Genomic DNA, 12,739 nt, shown 5'->3' with positions numbered 1-12,739 from the left:
CTTAGGGGCCCTGGCCTGTCTGAGTGAGGGTGGAGACTGAGTTCTTCTCGGTGCTTGCAGCGGGAGGCCGGCAGAGGGAGGGCAGGTGGATTGCAGCTGAGACCTGATCTGTGTGGATAAGCACCGAGCCCGGACTTTGAGAGACTACCTCTGGTGATGGGGTGCTGTTGTGGGTTTGGAACGTCGTGCTGGGGAGATTGCCATTGGGCACTCCCTCAGAAGGGGTGTGGGGCACAGAGTGAGTCACAGAAGGCCTGAGGAGGTAGGTGGAATTAAGAATCTGTGCCAGGAAGGGGCTGAGTCTTGTGTCGGGTCTCACGGTGGTGGTGGTGGTGGTGAGAATGGTGATGGTGGTGAGGAACGTCAGCTTAATTCAAAGGCCATTTCTTCCACTTTGGGTTGTGTGACTTTGGGCATGTCATTCATCTACTCTAAGGCTCAGTTCCCAACTTGCAAAGTGAGGTAGCTCTTACCTCAGAGAGCTCTCCAAACAAACGAAAGGAGATAAGGTATGTAAAAGGTACAATATCTTAAGAACTGAATAAATGATAGCTATAAAAGAATCAAATCAGACCCATCCTTAAATGGGAGACCGAATCTGAGGAGGGCAAGGCAGGATCACCTGGAAGCTGGAAGGGGGGACGGTAAGATAAGAGGGAGTTTGCAGAGCCAGAAGCATGGCTTATTCACCACCCTGCTGGAAGACTGAAGGGGTCCTCCCTCTCTCAGCTTTGTTCTTGCTCAAGATCAACCAGAGCGTGTATGGTGATGAAATTTACAAGTAACCCCACCACACCAGAACCCAGGCTCCTCAGTAGAAAACTACGGGTTGGAAGGATTTTTCGTTACACAGGCCACATGACACAATGAGTGTCCTCGTTCATTTCTGGTGTCGTTTCTCGGCTGGCTCCCTCACACTTAAAAAACCTCTTACCCTTGGAGAGGTAAATCTCTCCATTGCTTTTAAGGAATTCTTGGGATCTGAATCAGTATTTTCTGAAGTTGTCTGTCTTGGATTATTTGCATTGTCTTTTTTTCCCTTAGGTGCTTTTGGCAGGGTCCTCCAAAGGAGGAGGGGGAGAGAGAGTGAGAGAGAGCTGTTTTTTATTTTGTGTTTCTTGCTCTGTCATCTAGGTAAAGCTCCTTTTTGAAAATGCAGTGTGAGCACTGCTGAGGAGGGATGAGGAAAGGTGTCTCCAGAATTGATCTGTGTAGTGCCGGTTTCTAAGGCAGGAGCGGTGAGAATCGAGGGAGAGAAAGGTCAAAATGATGAAAATGTAGCAGTCACCAGTGAAAGGTGACTTGTGCAGTTTTGGCTCCTGCCTTGTCGGCTTCAACTCCCCTTTTGTCTCCTCGGCTCTCTGTGGACCCCGTGTTTGGGGCTTTCCCCCTTTTGGGGGCTGATGGGAAAAGAGTGGGGTGGGGGGAGTCAGAGGAGTGGGACTAGAGAACTGTGACAACAGCCTAAGTAAGGCAGCTTTTGCCACAGTTTGCTTGTTTCCTCCTCAACCAGACAAACAGGCCGTATTACCTTTCTACACAGGTACGAGAGCTCGAGAATGCTGTCATTACACTTGCTTAAGACCAGACCCCCAAAGTTCTCTGTCGCTGCTAGTGTTCCAGGTGCAAAGACTTGGCCTGTGCACTTTGAAGGCGTCATCTTTACTGCCCAGCCACTTTCTTTGGCTCATCTCGTGGTGCCCCACCTCCATGGTGCTAGGGAAATGTGTTGGTGAGCCAGCCGGGTGAAAATCCAGGATGGGAGCAGAGCGGAGACGGAAAGGATGGAGGAAAATGATGGAGTTCATTCTGATCCCTTGTCTTCCTTTGGGACCCAAATATTCTCCCCTCTTTTGTGGAAGAGAAAGAGAGAAAAGGCCACTCATGTCTGGTGTTGCCAAGGTATTTTTTTTTTAATTCCCCAACAACCTCATTGCTGCCTCCTAGTGAAAGCTTTAGAACTGAACAGAGACCATTTACTGGGGAGCCTTTAAGGGGGAAAAGAAGAAACTGAATTCACACAAACTCACAAACTTTTTCGGAGAGGTTGTCTGTCTCTCCGTTTCTGATTCGATATATTTGTGATCACGGGTATTACGTGGCCTCAGGGAAAATACAGAGCCCACTCAGACTCTGCTGATCAAGGTATACAGTTCTCTGGTTGCTCCCAATCAAAAGCTGACAATATAAAGACCATCGAACTTATAATTCTCTTTCAATTTATTTTGCCTCCCCTATTCACTCAGACAGACTATTCTCTTTCCTATACCTTGGTATTTTTCACCTGCAGGTAAAAAACAAACAAACACAAGAACAAAAATATAACCTCATATCAATTCAAGCATAAGATCTGTGAACTTTAAAATTGGATGTGCATTTTGGCACGTAAGAAAGAGAATGGCATGAAAACTCCGTGAAAAGCTTGATCAGATTCAGACAAGAGTACCACACCGCCTTCCTATCACTCCCAGCTTACTGTGAGGGCCCTGGGTTGGTTGGGAAGGGTGTAGGCCAAGAATATTGATCCCCTAAAAACTGAAAATGGAAAGCAAATCTCTCCTGTTTTGAAATGTGTGAAATTTTACTTGGTGACGAGACAAACAGCCATTTTCTTTTTAGGTGTGGAAAGCACCTTTGTTTTCTACAGTTCAACATTCTTGGACGTAGGGACTTTCAGATGTGGTTCGTGTACTATCACTAAACAGGCAACACTGCAGTTTCTAAAACCATGTCCAAGGAGGCTTATGTATTTTATTTTTTATGAGGTATTGAACATATAAGCATATATTTCAATCGCACGTACAAATATTTTTCCCATGGTAATAATTCATTACAATGGATTTTTAACTTTAAATTTGAAAAGAGTAGATTATAACTTACCTCGCCAATATAAATATCTTTTCTCAATCCTTATCTGTACATGTCAAGATAATTTTCACGATTAGACTGAATTTCATTCACAATGTTTAGTGAATGACGTTTTTCGTATCTTGCATACCCTCACATATGTTCTTTCATATGACAGTGTATAATGTTTTCATCCTGAACCCACTACACAAGTTGGGTTGAAAGCTCAGGGATGAGAATTCTGTAGTTTAGCATCACAAAACAGTATATTTAATATTCTAGTCGATGTAATTACACCTGCCGGTGTTTTAATGTAACTTTACGCAGAGTCTCTGAATGACAGAGTGGCTTTATGGAGACTGTAAAGGAATATGGTTCTACAGAAACCTGTCCAGTTGTTTGAGCAGCACAAGGACATAATACAAAGTAAACATTTGTAAATGTGATATTGTAAGACCAATACAGACCCTCCCCACCTCACTGCCATTTACATGTCTCTATGGCACAGCAACTAAAATTAAAGCAATAACCACTATTCTGAAAATGAGCAATAAAACAAGCCTAACTTTTAAAATAAATCTGATGGCCCCAAACATTTTTTATTTAAGTTCATAAAAACAATCGAAGCTTTGTGTCTGTGTGTCTGTGTATGGGATGAACATACATTGCAGGGAAGTTTTAAAGTGTTAACTGCGGATAGAACTCCCTACTTGCACACACCACATGGCTAGGTCGGATCCTAACTGCCGAAGAAAGCAGGCAAGCGAGTTCTCCCCGAAGGACAGGCCAACTTGTGAATAAAACCTCCAGACTGATCACACTATGAGTGTGCTGCAGCATACCAAGAAGTGATAAAAATATGCAAACAAAATCATGCTATTTTTGCATCGTGTCAATTATAAGGAAACTCTTCCTTTCTAAGGACACTGACCACATTAAAGCTATTCCAGTATATAGTGATTGGTACATTTTACTTTATTCTTTCAAAGAGACATTTTTACACTTCCGGATTTTGAACACCTTCACCCTATCTGTGCATTTAAGTGAGACAGTGTAAGTTAACTGTACCTGAAAGAGATCAGCATATAGATGGCTCTGTCGACCAGAACAGAAACAAAACAAAACACCCAGAATTTTCAAAGAGCTAAACAGTCAGCCAAGGATGCCTATTTTCAGCCTGGGCGAGCTCCTTTTCGAAAAGGTTGCCAAGAGCACGCTCAGTTCCTCCTCAGTTATTTTTCACTTCACTACCTCTGACTGGGTGCATCACCAGCGCAAGAAAATGCGAGAAGCATCTGTTGCAAGTAACATCTGGACCTCCAAGGAAAATGAGCACTTTCTTCCTAAGAAAAATCTCCAACATTTTCTAGGGTACGTCCCCTCTTCCGCCGTAGTTCGAGAGGCTCTTCTCGTGCGCGCCTCCTTTCTCCACGCAGAGGATCCCAGAGCCGCGACCAGTGCCAGGGTAGCCGGGATGACACCAGGGGTTGCCAAACACCAAACAGTGCGCAGAATCCGCGGCGCGCTCCTAGCTCTCCGCTCGCCTCAACCTGCTCTCAAGTGAAAAGGGGTGGGAGGAGGAGTATGGAGGGGGGCGGAGGGGATCCGGTTTAATTCGCGGTCCTGGGGGTGTGGGAGCGGGAGGAGGCTCCGCTGGTCCCTCCTCCCTCCTGGAGTCTTGGGCTCCACCTCCTCCGCATGCCCCCAGATATACACACACTCAGTCGCCGCTGGACATGCACACCCAGCGCCAGCTCCGGGCGCGTGCACACGCAGGTAGCCACACTTACCTGAGCCCGTGCACGGGGCTCGTGCCGCCTCGGGAGCGGCGGAGTGGCGGCCTGGGCCAGGAAGGGGCCCACAGTGCTACGGGAGTGGGGGAAGCGGGAGCAGCCCCAGCGCGGACCTGCGAATAGAGGTGATGGCGCGTTTTCCTTAAATCCCCTCCTCCAGCACCTCCGCCCAGCGCCTGCTCGGCTCTGGCAGGAGAAGCCGGGAGAGAGGGGCCCTGGGCGCGGCGCACAGGCGGGCGCACGCTCCGAGGCGAGCGCGCGGAGAGGGGCGCGGCGGCGCCGGCGCAGGAAACTTGGGAGAAGTTAGTTGCAAGTGCCGGGCGGCGGCCGAGAGGAGCCAGGAGCGGACGCAGCCGGAGCCCGGCCCGCAGCGCCGAGGCAGCGCCGCGCTCCACGCCCGGCGCGCTCCGGGAGCCTGAGCCAGCCGGTGCCCCTGGAGGAGCTCAGAGCGAGCTGAGCCGGCATGGCCCGGGGGACTACGGGAAAACGCGGCAGCTCGGCGAGCCGGGAGGATTTCCCCTGAGGCCCGGCGACCCCAGGCTTGCTCAAGCCTACAGCTTCCTTCCCGGACCTGCAGCCGGAGGGGAAGACCCGCGAAGCAGGTGCTGGGGAGGCAGGCAGCTCTCCCTCCAAACCCCCCAGCCGCTTGGGGGGGGGGGGAGGGGTTCCCACCAGCGAGCCCTGCCCAGAGTCTGGAAGACCGGCTGGTGCTGCTGTATTTGTATTTATACCCATTGCTCTGCGTTCCCTTGCTGTTCCCGGACCTCCTCCGCCCCCCCCCCTCCTCTTCCTCCTCCCGGGCCACCTCCCCTCCTCCCCCACCCTCATCTGCTACTGTCAAATGAGAAAGTCACCGAGGAGAACCCAAACACTCCAGCCGCCGAGAGCCCCCTTTGGCACTTGGCAGCACGCGGCGGCGGACTCCTCGGCTCAACTTGGTGGGGTCTTCGCGACGCAACTTTCCGAGCTGCTGTGCATTTAAGAGAGAAAAGACCGAGGAGGAGGAGAGTTCTGCGGGGCAGCGACTACCTGCGGGGAGTTCGCGAGCAAACGCAGCCAGGGAGAAAGGACAAAAAGAAAGCAAAGGGCAAACTGCCACCGTGGGGTGGGGGCACCGCCGAGAAGTTACTGTGCCCCCGCGAGGATTTTCCGCAGCTCGGCCGAAGAGACCAGGGCGGCCCGGGGCGCGGCGCGGCCCTGGGCTCGGCCCCTAGCCCCCTCTTCCCGGGCGGGAGCGACGCCGGGGCGCGAAGTGGGGTGCAGCGAGCGCGGGCAGGCCGAACGGGTCCCCGTGGACAGCCAACATTGATTTCCTCCGGGCGGAGGGCGACGGCCCGGGCGGCGGCGGCGGGCTGCAGCCGCGGCACGGCGAGAGCATGTCCAAGCCGGTGGACCACGTCAAGCGGCCCATGAACGCCTTCATGGTGTGGTCGCGGGCTCAGCGGCGCAAGATGGCCCAGGAAAACCCCAAGATGCACAACTCGGAGATCAGCAAGCGGCTGGGCGCCGAGTGGAAGCTGCTCACCGAGTCGGAGAAGCGGCCGTTCATCGACGAGGCGAAGCGCCTGCGCGCCATGCACATGAAGGAGCACCCTGACTACAAGTACCGGCCGAGGCGCAAGCCCAAGACGCTGCTCAAGAAGGACAAGTTCGCCTTCCCGGTGCCCTACGGCCTGGGCGGCGTGGCCGACGCCGAGCACCCGGCGCTCAAGGCGGGCGCCGGGCTGCACGCGGGCGCGGGCGGCGGCCTGGTGCCTGAATCGCTGCTCGCCAATCCCGAGAAGGCGGCCGCCGCCGCTGCAGCCGCCGCCGCGCGCGTCTTTTTCCCGCAGTCGGCCGCCGCTGCCGCCGCCGCCGCCGCCGCCGCCGCCGCCGGCAGCCCCTACTCGCTACTCGACTTGGGCTCCAAGATGGCAGAGATCTCGTCGTCGTCGTCCGGCCTCCCGTACGCGTCGTCGCTGGGCTACCCGACCGCGGGCGCCGGCGCCTTCCATGGCGCGGCGGCGGCGGCTGCAGCGGCGGCCGCGGCCGCCGGGGGGCACACGCACTCGCACCCCAGCCCGGGCAACCCGGGCTACATGATCCCGTGCAACTGCAGCGCGTGGCCCAGCCCCGGGCTGCAGCCGCCGCTCGCCTACATCCTGCTGCCGGGCATGGGCAAGCCTCAGCTGGACCCCTACCCCGCGGCCTACGCCGCCGCGCTATGACCCCCGCGGGGCCGCCTCGCGAGGACCGATGTGCACACGTGTACATATGTATAGGTACGAGCTCTGCGGCCTCCCCGTGCGCCCTCCCGCGACGGGGGCCCCGGTTTGTATGTACATAAGATGTATAGGTGCAGGCAGAGGCAGAGATGCCAGTCGGGGCGCGAGTGGCAGAGCGCGGGAGTGCTCGGGCGAGTGTGCGTGTGGATTCACAGGATCATTTCAGACCCGCACTTCGGCAGCCAACTCTAAGGAGGGCGGTTGTATCCGACAGCAGTTGATGTTTGCTTTGCACTTCGGAACCTGTTGCGTTTTGGCCCACAGAGGTGGAGGAGTAACTGTTTTTGACAAGTGGGGCTTTCCAGTTTTGTTTGTTGGAAGTTTATTGTCGGTTTTGTTTTTGTTTCTCATCTTTTTTTTTTTTTTTTTTTCCTCCTGGTCTGTGTCGCATGCACTCTGTTCAAGTGTTAGGTCTGAAATGGCTAGCACGAGGGAAAAGCTGATGTGTCATGAGTTTCTCGGAGCGAGATGACTCTGAGCAGCCTTGCTCCCTATTTGTACTATTTGACTTCGCGAATCTCTGTTCTCTCAAGCAGAACCCCCAGACGGGATCCATTCTTGACCAGTGACCGGCTCGAATATGGCCTTTTGTATGTGAGATGATCACGCTTTCTTTTGTTTATCACGTCATATGCAAATGAGAGCGAGAGCTCTTAAAAGCAAGGAATGCAAACAAGAAATGTGTATGAGATGAAAAGTTGTCAGTTGGATTTTAGCCCTTAAAAAAAAAAAAAAAAAGACTGCTAGGTTTCCCTGAATCCACTTGCTTGGATTTCTGACACAGTTTACAGAAAGATAAAAGGCACTGTTCCTATTATCCCCTTATGGCTGAGTTCACCTTAGGATTGTAAATGTGTATATGTCCGTGAAAACACTGAGTCTGAAAATGTGTTGTTGGCGTTGCCCTAAATTTGAGTCGGTTTTAGACTCTAAAGCATTTTGAGCAAATGTCAAAGTTAACTTTTAAAAATTGCGGGACTATTTCTAGAATCGCAATTTTATCTTAAGAATAAATCAGACTTTTTTTGTCTGAGTGGTAATTATATATTTATTATTTAGCAAAACTGAAAAAAGAAAAAGACACCAGAATTGTTTTGACAGATGTCTCTCATTTTCAGCTAGCATTTCTTCACCAACTTGAACCGCTTAAATGTGTTTTGGAGTTTCCTCCCTAATTAGCTTATTTTTTAGATTACCTGCAATTCATTTGCAAATTATGATAAAACACATTTTAGAGAAAAGAACCTCAATTATAGCTTTTTGTTCCTTTTTTAAATGTATATATTTTGACTAATGTTTGTGAATGAAGTTGGCTAACATGTATTTAGTTTCATTTTGACTTTATGTAATATAAAGTTTTAAAAAGTTTAAGTATTGGTTTTAACCTTTATGTGTAAATGGTTTTCTTGTGTGATCTTCTAATTTAATATTAGACGTCTAAACTATATCTGTAAATTAGAATCCGACTATCACTCTGTTCATTTTTTTTGAACAAAGAGTTTAAATAAAGCCTGAACCAGGGAAAAGAGAAAATCCTCTATTTCTTGTTGAGTTCCTAACAAGATTTTTATCTGAATTGCCCTTACGTGCCTGGTCCAGGTGAAGTGTAAGGTATCCTGCAAAGGCAGCCTTTGTTTCACTTTTGAATAGATTTACTAGGAAATCTAAATCAAGCCATTGTTATTCAGAGCCAAAAACCTGATTTATCACATTTTTAATCATGAATAGGAAAGAAGATAAAAAAAAAAAAAAACCCAAGTAGTTGTATTATCTTGGGGAAAAAAAAGCATTCATGAAGCAGTAGAACAGAGCCCATTGAAAACATCCAGACCGTTCAAAGCATTTCACTAGTTTCCAGTAACATTTTAAGAGGGGAAAGTTGCCTGACCACTTTATCTTGTTAGTAGGAGAGCCCCACCACTTAAGTCAGTGTAATTTGTTCCTGTATCTTTGGCATATTCCTTGTTTACACCTTAAGATTTTATTTGGAAGGGTAATCACTACTCACGACAGTGTACAACTTTTGGCCTCTTTAGGGCTTTATTCTGTCATACTAAATTGCTTTAAAGTAGAAGTATAACAAATTCTGATGCAGAGGGTTGAATTTCCAGGGCTAGACAAGTTTCCACTGGAGAAAGGCTTGAAATCATAAAGGATTTTCATTTTAGAAAAGAAATTATAGGGCACCAGGAAGAATATCAGAGGGAAAAAAAAATTAACCGTAAGGTGATCTTGATTTTCCGCCCACCCGGATAGAAATTCTCAAGATACAGGACTCAACTAGTCCTAAACTAGTTTCCCCATTGACAGAGACCATCTCTGGGAGCTGCACGTCTTTATAAGCGACCCGACTCTTTTAAGTCATTGTTTTCCCCCAACGGAATAATATTTTAAAAACCATGCAAAGTTTTGGAAATGTGAGAAACAGGCTCTCCTGGTTTGACCCTGATTTACTAATTAAAACGATCCCTCTCCTGTTATTCCCTGAGCTCTTTGCAATATTATAAGTTAATTCATATGGTTCTGAGCGATTATGCAAAACTAATTTGGACTGTCCAGGGGTAATTATCCCTGACACGGTTAATTAAATCCTTTCAAGGCTTCGTCTTTCCCTTTTGTAGCAGCCCATCACTTCTCAACACGGAACTTCCTGCGGCTTGCTGGAAATCACCCCAGCCCTAAATCTTAGTTACCTCCCTGAGCCTTCCAGCTCGGCCCCACCGGCTCGAAGATTCCCCGCCCCCTCCCACCCCTCCCTTTTTCCCAAAGATCAGCTTGTTCTGGGAGCAAGGCTCCTGAGTGTTGGTGAATGAGAAGAGGTCTGGAAAGATGAGTGAAGGGAGGGGGGTGGGGAGTTGCCGGGGGAGGGGGGCGGTGAGCACATCACCAACAGATTGTGCGGCTGTGGGGTTGAGTATGTCCACAGGCCCCGCGGGGGTGACTAGTTTATCACCCCTCCGACTCCAGTGCTCTTGCTAACAAGTTGCGCCTGGAGAAAGCCTCCCTCCAAGTTAGCCTGTGCAGAAGTAAGTGGGAGCGACTCTGCGGCAAGAGAGTGGAGAAGGAGCTAGGTGTGTGTGTGTGTAAGAGTCAAAGTCGCCCACAAATACAGCACTGGGACTAGGCAAAGAGCTGATGCAGACTTGAGATCTATCTCTCGCTCTTCATCCATCTCCTCTCTCCCTCCCTCCCTCCTTCCTTCCTTCCCTCCCTCCCTCCTTCCTTCCTTCCCTCCCTCCCTCCTTCCTTCCCTGCTTCCTTTCCTTTCCTTTCCTTTCTTTCCTTTCCTTTCTTTCTCCTTCCTTCCTTCCTTCCTTCCTTCCTTCCTTCCTTCCTTCCTTCCTTCCTTCCTTCCTTCCTTCCTTCCTTCCTTCCTTCCTTCCCTACATTTTCCTTTCCTTTTAAGGCTTCAGAAAACCACAACGACATTTTTTAGGTAGTCACGGTTGCCCAAAGGCTGTAAACAAGCCTCACATCGGAGGGGCCAGGCGTGCTGCCTTCGGGCTTTGCGCAAACAGGTGGAATTTATTCTGTTCCAGCATGAAGAAGCAGAGCTGGGGGACGCCACCGTGCGAGAGATGGCTTCCGGGAAGCAGTGGAGCTGGCCGCTGTTGTCGCTTCTATTGACAATTTCCTCTCCCCTTCACTCCCCCGCCCACGCAAGAAGCGAGAACAAAACAGCGCGCGCCCCTTCTCAGCCCCCGACTCCGGGCGGCCTCCGCGAGGGGCGCAGAAGCTGGAGAGAAGGTCCGACCGGCTCCCCGGAGCAGATAGGGACCCGCGCGCCAGCCAATCAGAGCGCGGCTCGGCGCGGGCGCTCCCCGCCGCCGCCGCCGCCGCCGCCGCCGCCGCCGCCCCCTGCGGGCGAGGGAAGTTCCCCGCAACTCGCGGGCCTCCGCGTCGGTGTCTTTCTTGAGCCCACAGCCCCGCGCAGGCAGAGAGAGCGCCGTCCAAACTTTATTAATCTCTCCCCCGTTCTTTCTCCCTCAGCCCAGTGCATCTCAAAGGTCAGCCCTCTTCTTTTAAAAGACTGATATTATTAATTCACTGACAATCCCCCCCCCCCATTTCTTTTTTCTCTCTTGCAGGGGGAAAAAGGGCGGGGGGGGGGGGAGAGAAGGCATAGTGAAAGAGCTTTTTTTTTTTTCCATCTTTTTTTTTTTTTTTTTTTTGTCCTTCAGTGGGAGCGTTTAGACAGTCGAGGAGGTTTTGTCCGGGAACAAAACGCAGGGTTGGGAGGTTTTGTGAGAGTGTTGTTTGTTGAAGTGGAGCTAAGAAAAAGCGGCGGCTTTCTCCTCATTGTGAAGAAACCAATCAGTGGTATTTGGAAAACTGTTAGCATTGTGCACTTCTTCTGTGTCCATTGTGAGGCGTTTCTTTTCACAAGGTTTTTTTTTCAGCCGATCCAGCTGGCCGGAATGAATAGCGGCGCAATGTGTACACGCTTTGTCCCTCCGGCCTTCAAGTAGCCCCTATTGAATAGACTAAGTTGACACTGCGTGACAGTGAAACAACATAATAAAAAATACATGAGCCCCTGAATAGGAGCAGGCGCATAAATAAATAAAATGGGTGACCAAAACTGGATAAACTGAATGACAAAACGGTGAAAGGGGAACAAAAAGATATTTAACACGCTAGATTAGCATTAGAATGCGATCTACAAGGCAGAACAATTGATGAATAGGTTTACCGGCCAAGAAAGAAATGGACTAAATGCCCTTTGAATAGATATGCTTTTTGCAAGGGCTTTGAATAGATATGCTTTTTGCAAGGGTTGAATGGGAAAAGGTAAAGATGAAGCTATGCAAATGAGCGGGGGAACTTTTTATATATATTCTTTAAACACACACACACACACACACACACACACACACACACCGCGGGAGGAGAGTGCTGCCTCGGGATGTTTATAGAAGCAATAATTGCCATTATTAGCATTGTCTATAGCAGATAGAAAGTGAACAGGTTGGGATAATATAGGGTAGCAGTAATTATTCTTCTAATTAATGGTCCTTTGGTACTTGAAAAAAGAAAAAAGGAAGGGAGAAGTAAAAGTTATGCAGAAGTTAGGTTTCCTTGTGTCCGTTTGCCCAGCGTTGGAATCTGTAGAGCAGCAAGTCTGGCGATCCCAAGGTGTGTGCTGATCTTAGAACATTCCGGGGAGCCAATCCTTAGGCTCTGGGTTTGGGGCCTGATTTACATTAATGCTGCGTTTTTGAGAGTCTAATACAGTGTCTGGTGCATGGTAGGTGCTGAATGAAGAATTGTGGAATGAAGGAATCTAAATTTCATGGGGGAAGCCGCGCCTCCTGTGGATGTGGGGGGAGGGGAAATACCAAGGTCGCTTTGCCTTTCACCGCCCCCTACCATCCCCGCCCCCTTTATCTCAGGGAGTGGTCCTGGAGGCAAGATCGCCCCCACTTTTCTGAGGGTTCTTCCTTCCTTTGTCCATCTGGGCTGCTGGAAAAGACCTAAAAACCGAACAAGAGAGGAACAACTACTGCCCCCCCCATTCCTGTCCTCACCTCTAAATCCACCCCAAAGCCGGAGCTTTTGAGGCGCCCCAGCAGGCCGCATAGAAACATTGTACCCACCCCTTTAAAGAATTAGAATACACTTAAAGCATGGCTTTCTCTTAATTTTCTCCCCTTGCCCCCCCCTCCTGTCTGTACGTCTTTGACCCAATTCCACAGGACTAGGGAACCTCCTGGCTGAATTGCCTGCGGAGGCAGGACGCGAACCCGCAGAGATCTGGGCAGTCCTTGGATTCCTTGTGCTGCCCTGGAGGCAGACGTCGGGAGAACCCTTTCCAGCAGACGAAGTCTATTATTT

General features: G+C 50.1%; 1 protein-coding gene across 1 annotated transcript; it reads left to right on the top strand.

Annotated features, from left to right (window-relative positions):
• Positions 1 to 4,412: 4,412 nt before the first annotated feature.
• On the top strand, positions 4,413 to 8,444 carry SOX21 (SRY-box transcription factor 21). The gene has a single exon (XM_045480680.1). It carries the CDS (start codon positions 6,017 to 6,019, stop codon positions 6,845 to 6,847), a length of 831 nt encoding a protein of 276 aa, XP_045336636.1. The 5' UTR covers positions 4,413 to 6,016; the 3' UTR covers positions 6,848 to 8,444.
• The last annotated feature ends 4,295 nt before the right edge of the window (positions 8,445 to 12,739 follow it).

Source organism: Leopardus geoffroyi, chromosome A1 (assembly GCF_018350155.1).
Source record: "Leopardus geoffroyi isolate Oge1 chromosome A1, O.geoffroyi_Oge1_pat1.0, whole genome shotgun sequence".
NCBI lineage: Eukaryota > Metazoa > Chordata > Mammalia > Carnivora > Felidae > Leopardus > Leopardus geoffroyi.
This window is presented reverse-complemented; position numbering and strand designations above follow the sequence as displayed.

Excerpts from the sequence above, each read along its gene's own strand:
- SOX21 (XM_045480680.1), top strand. The coding sequence starts at position 6,017 with ATGTCCAAGCCGGTGGACCACGTCAAGCGGCCCATGAACGCCTTCATG.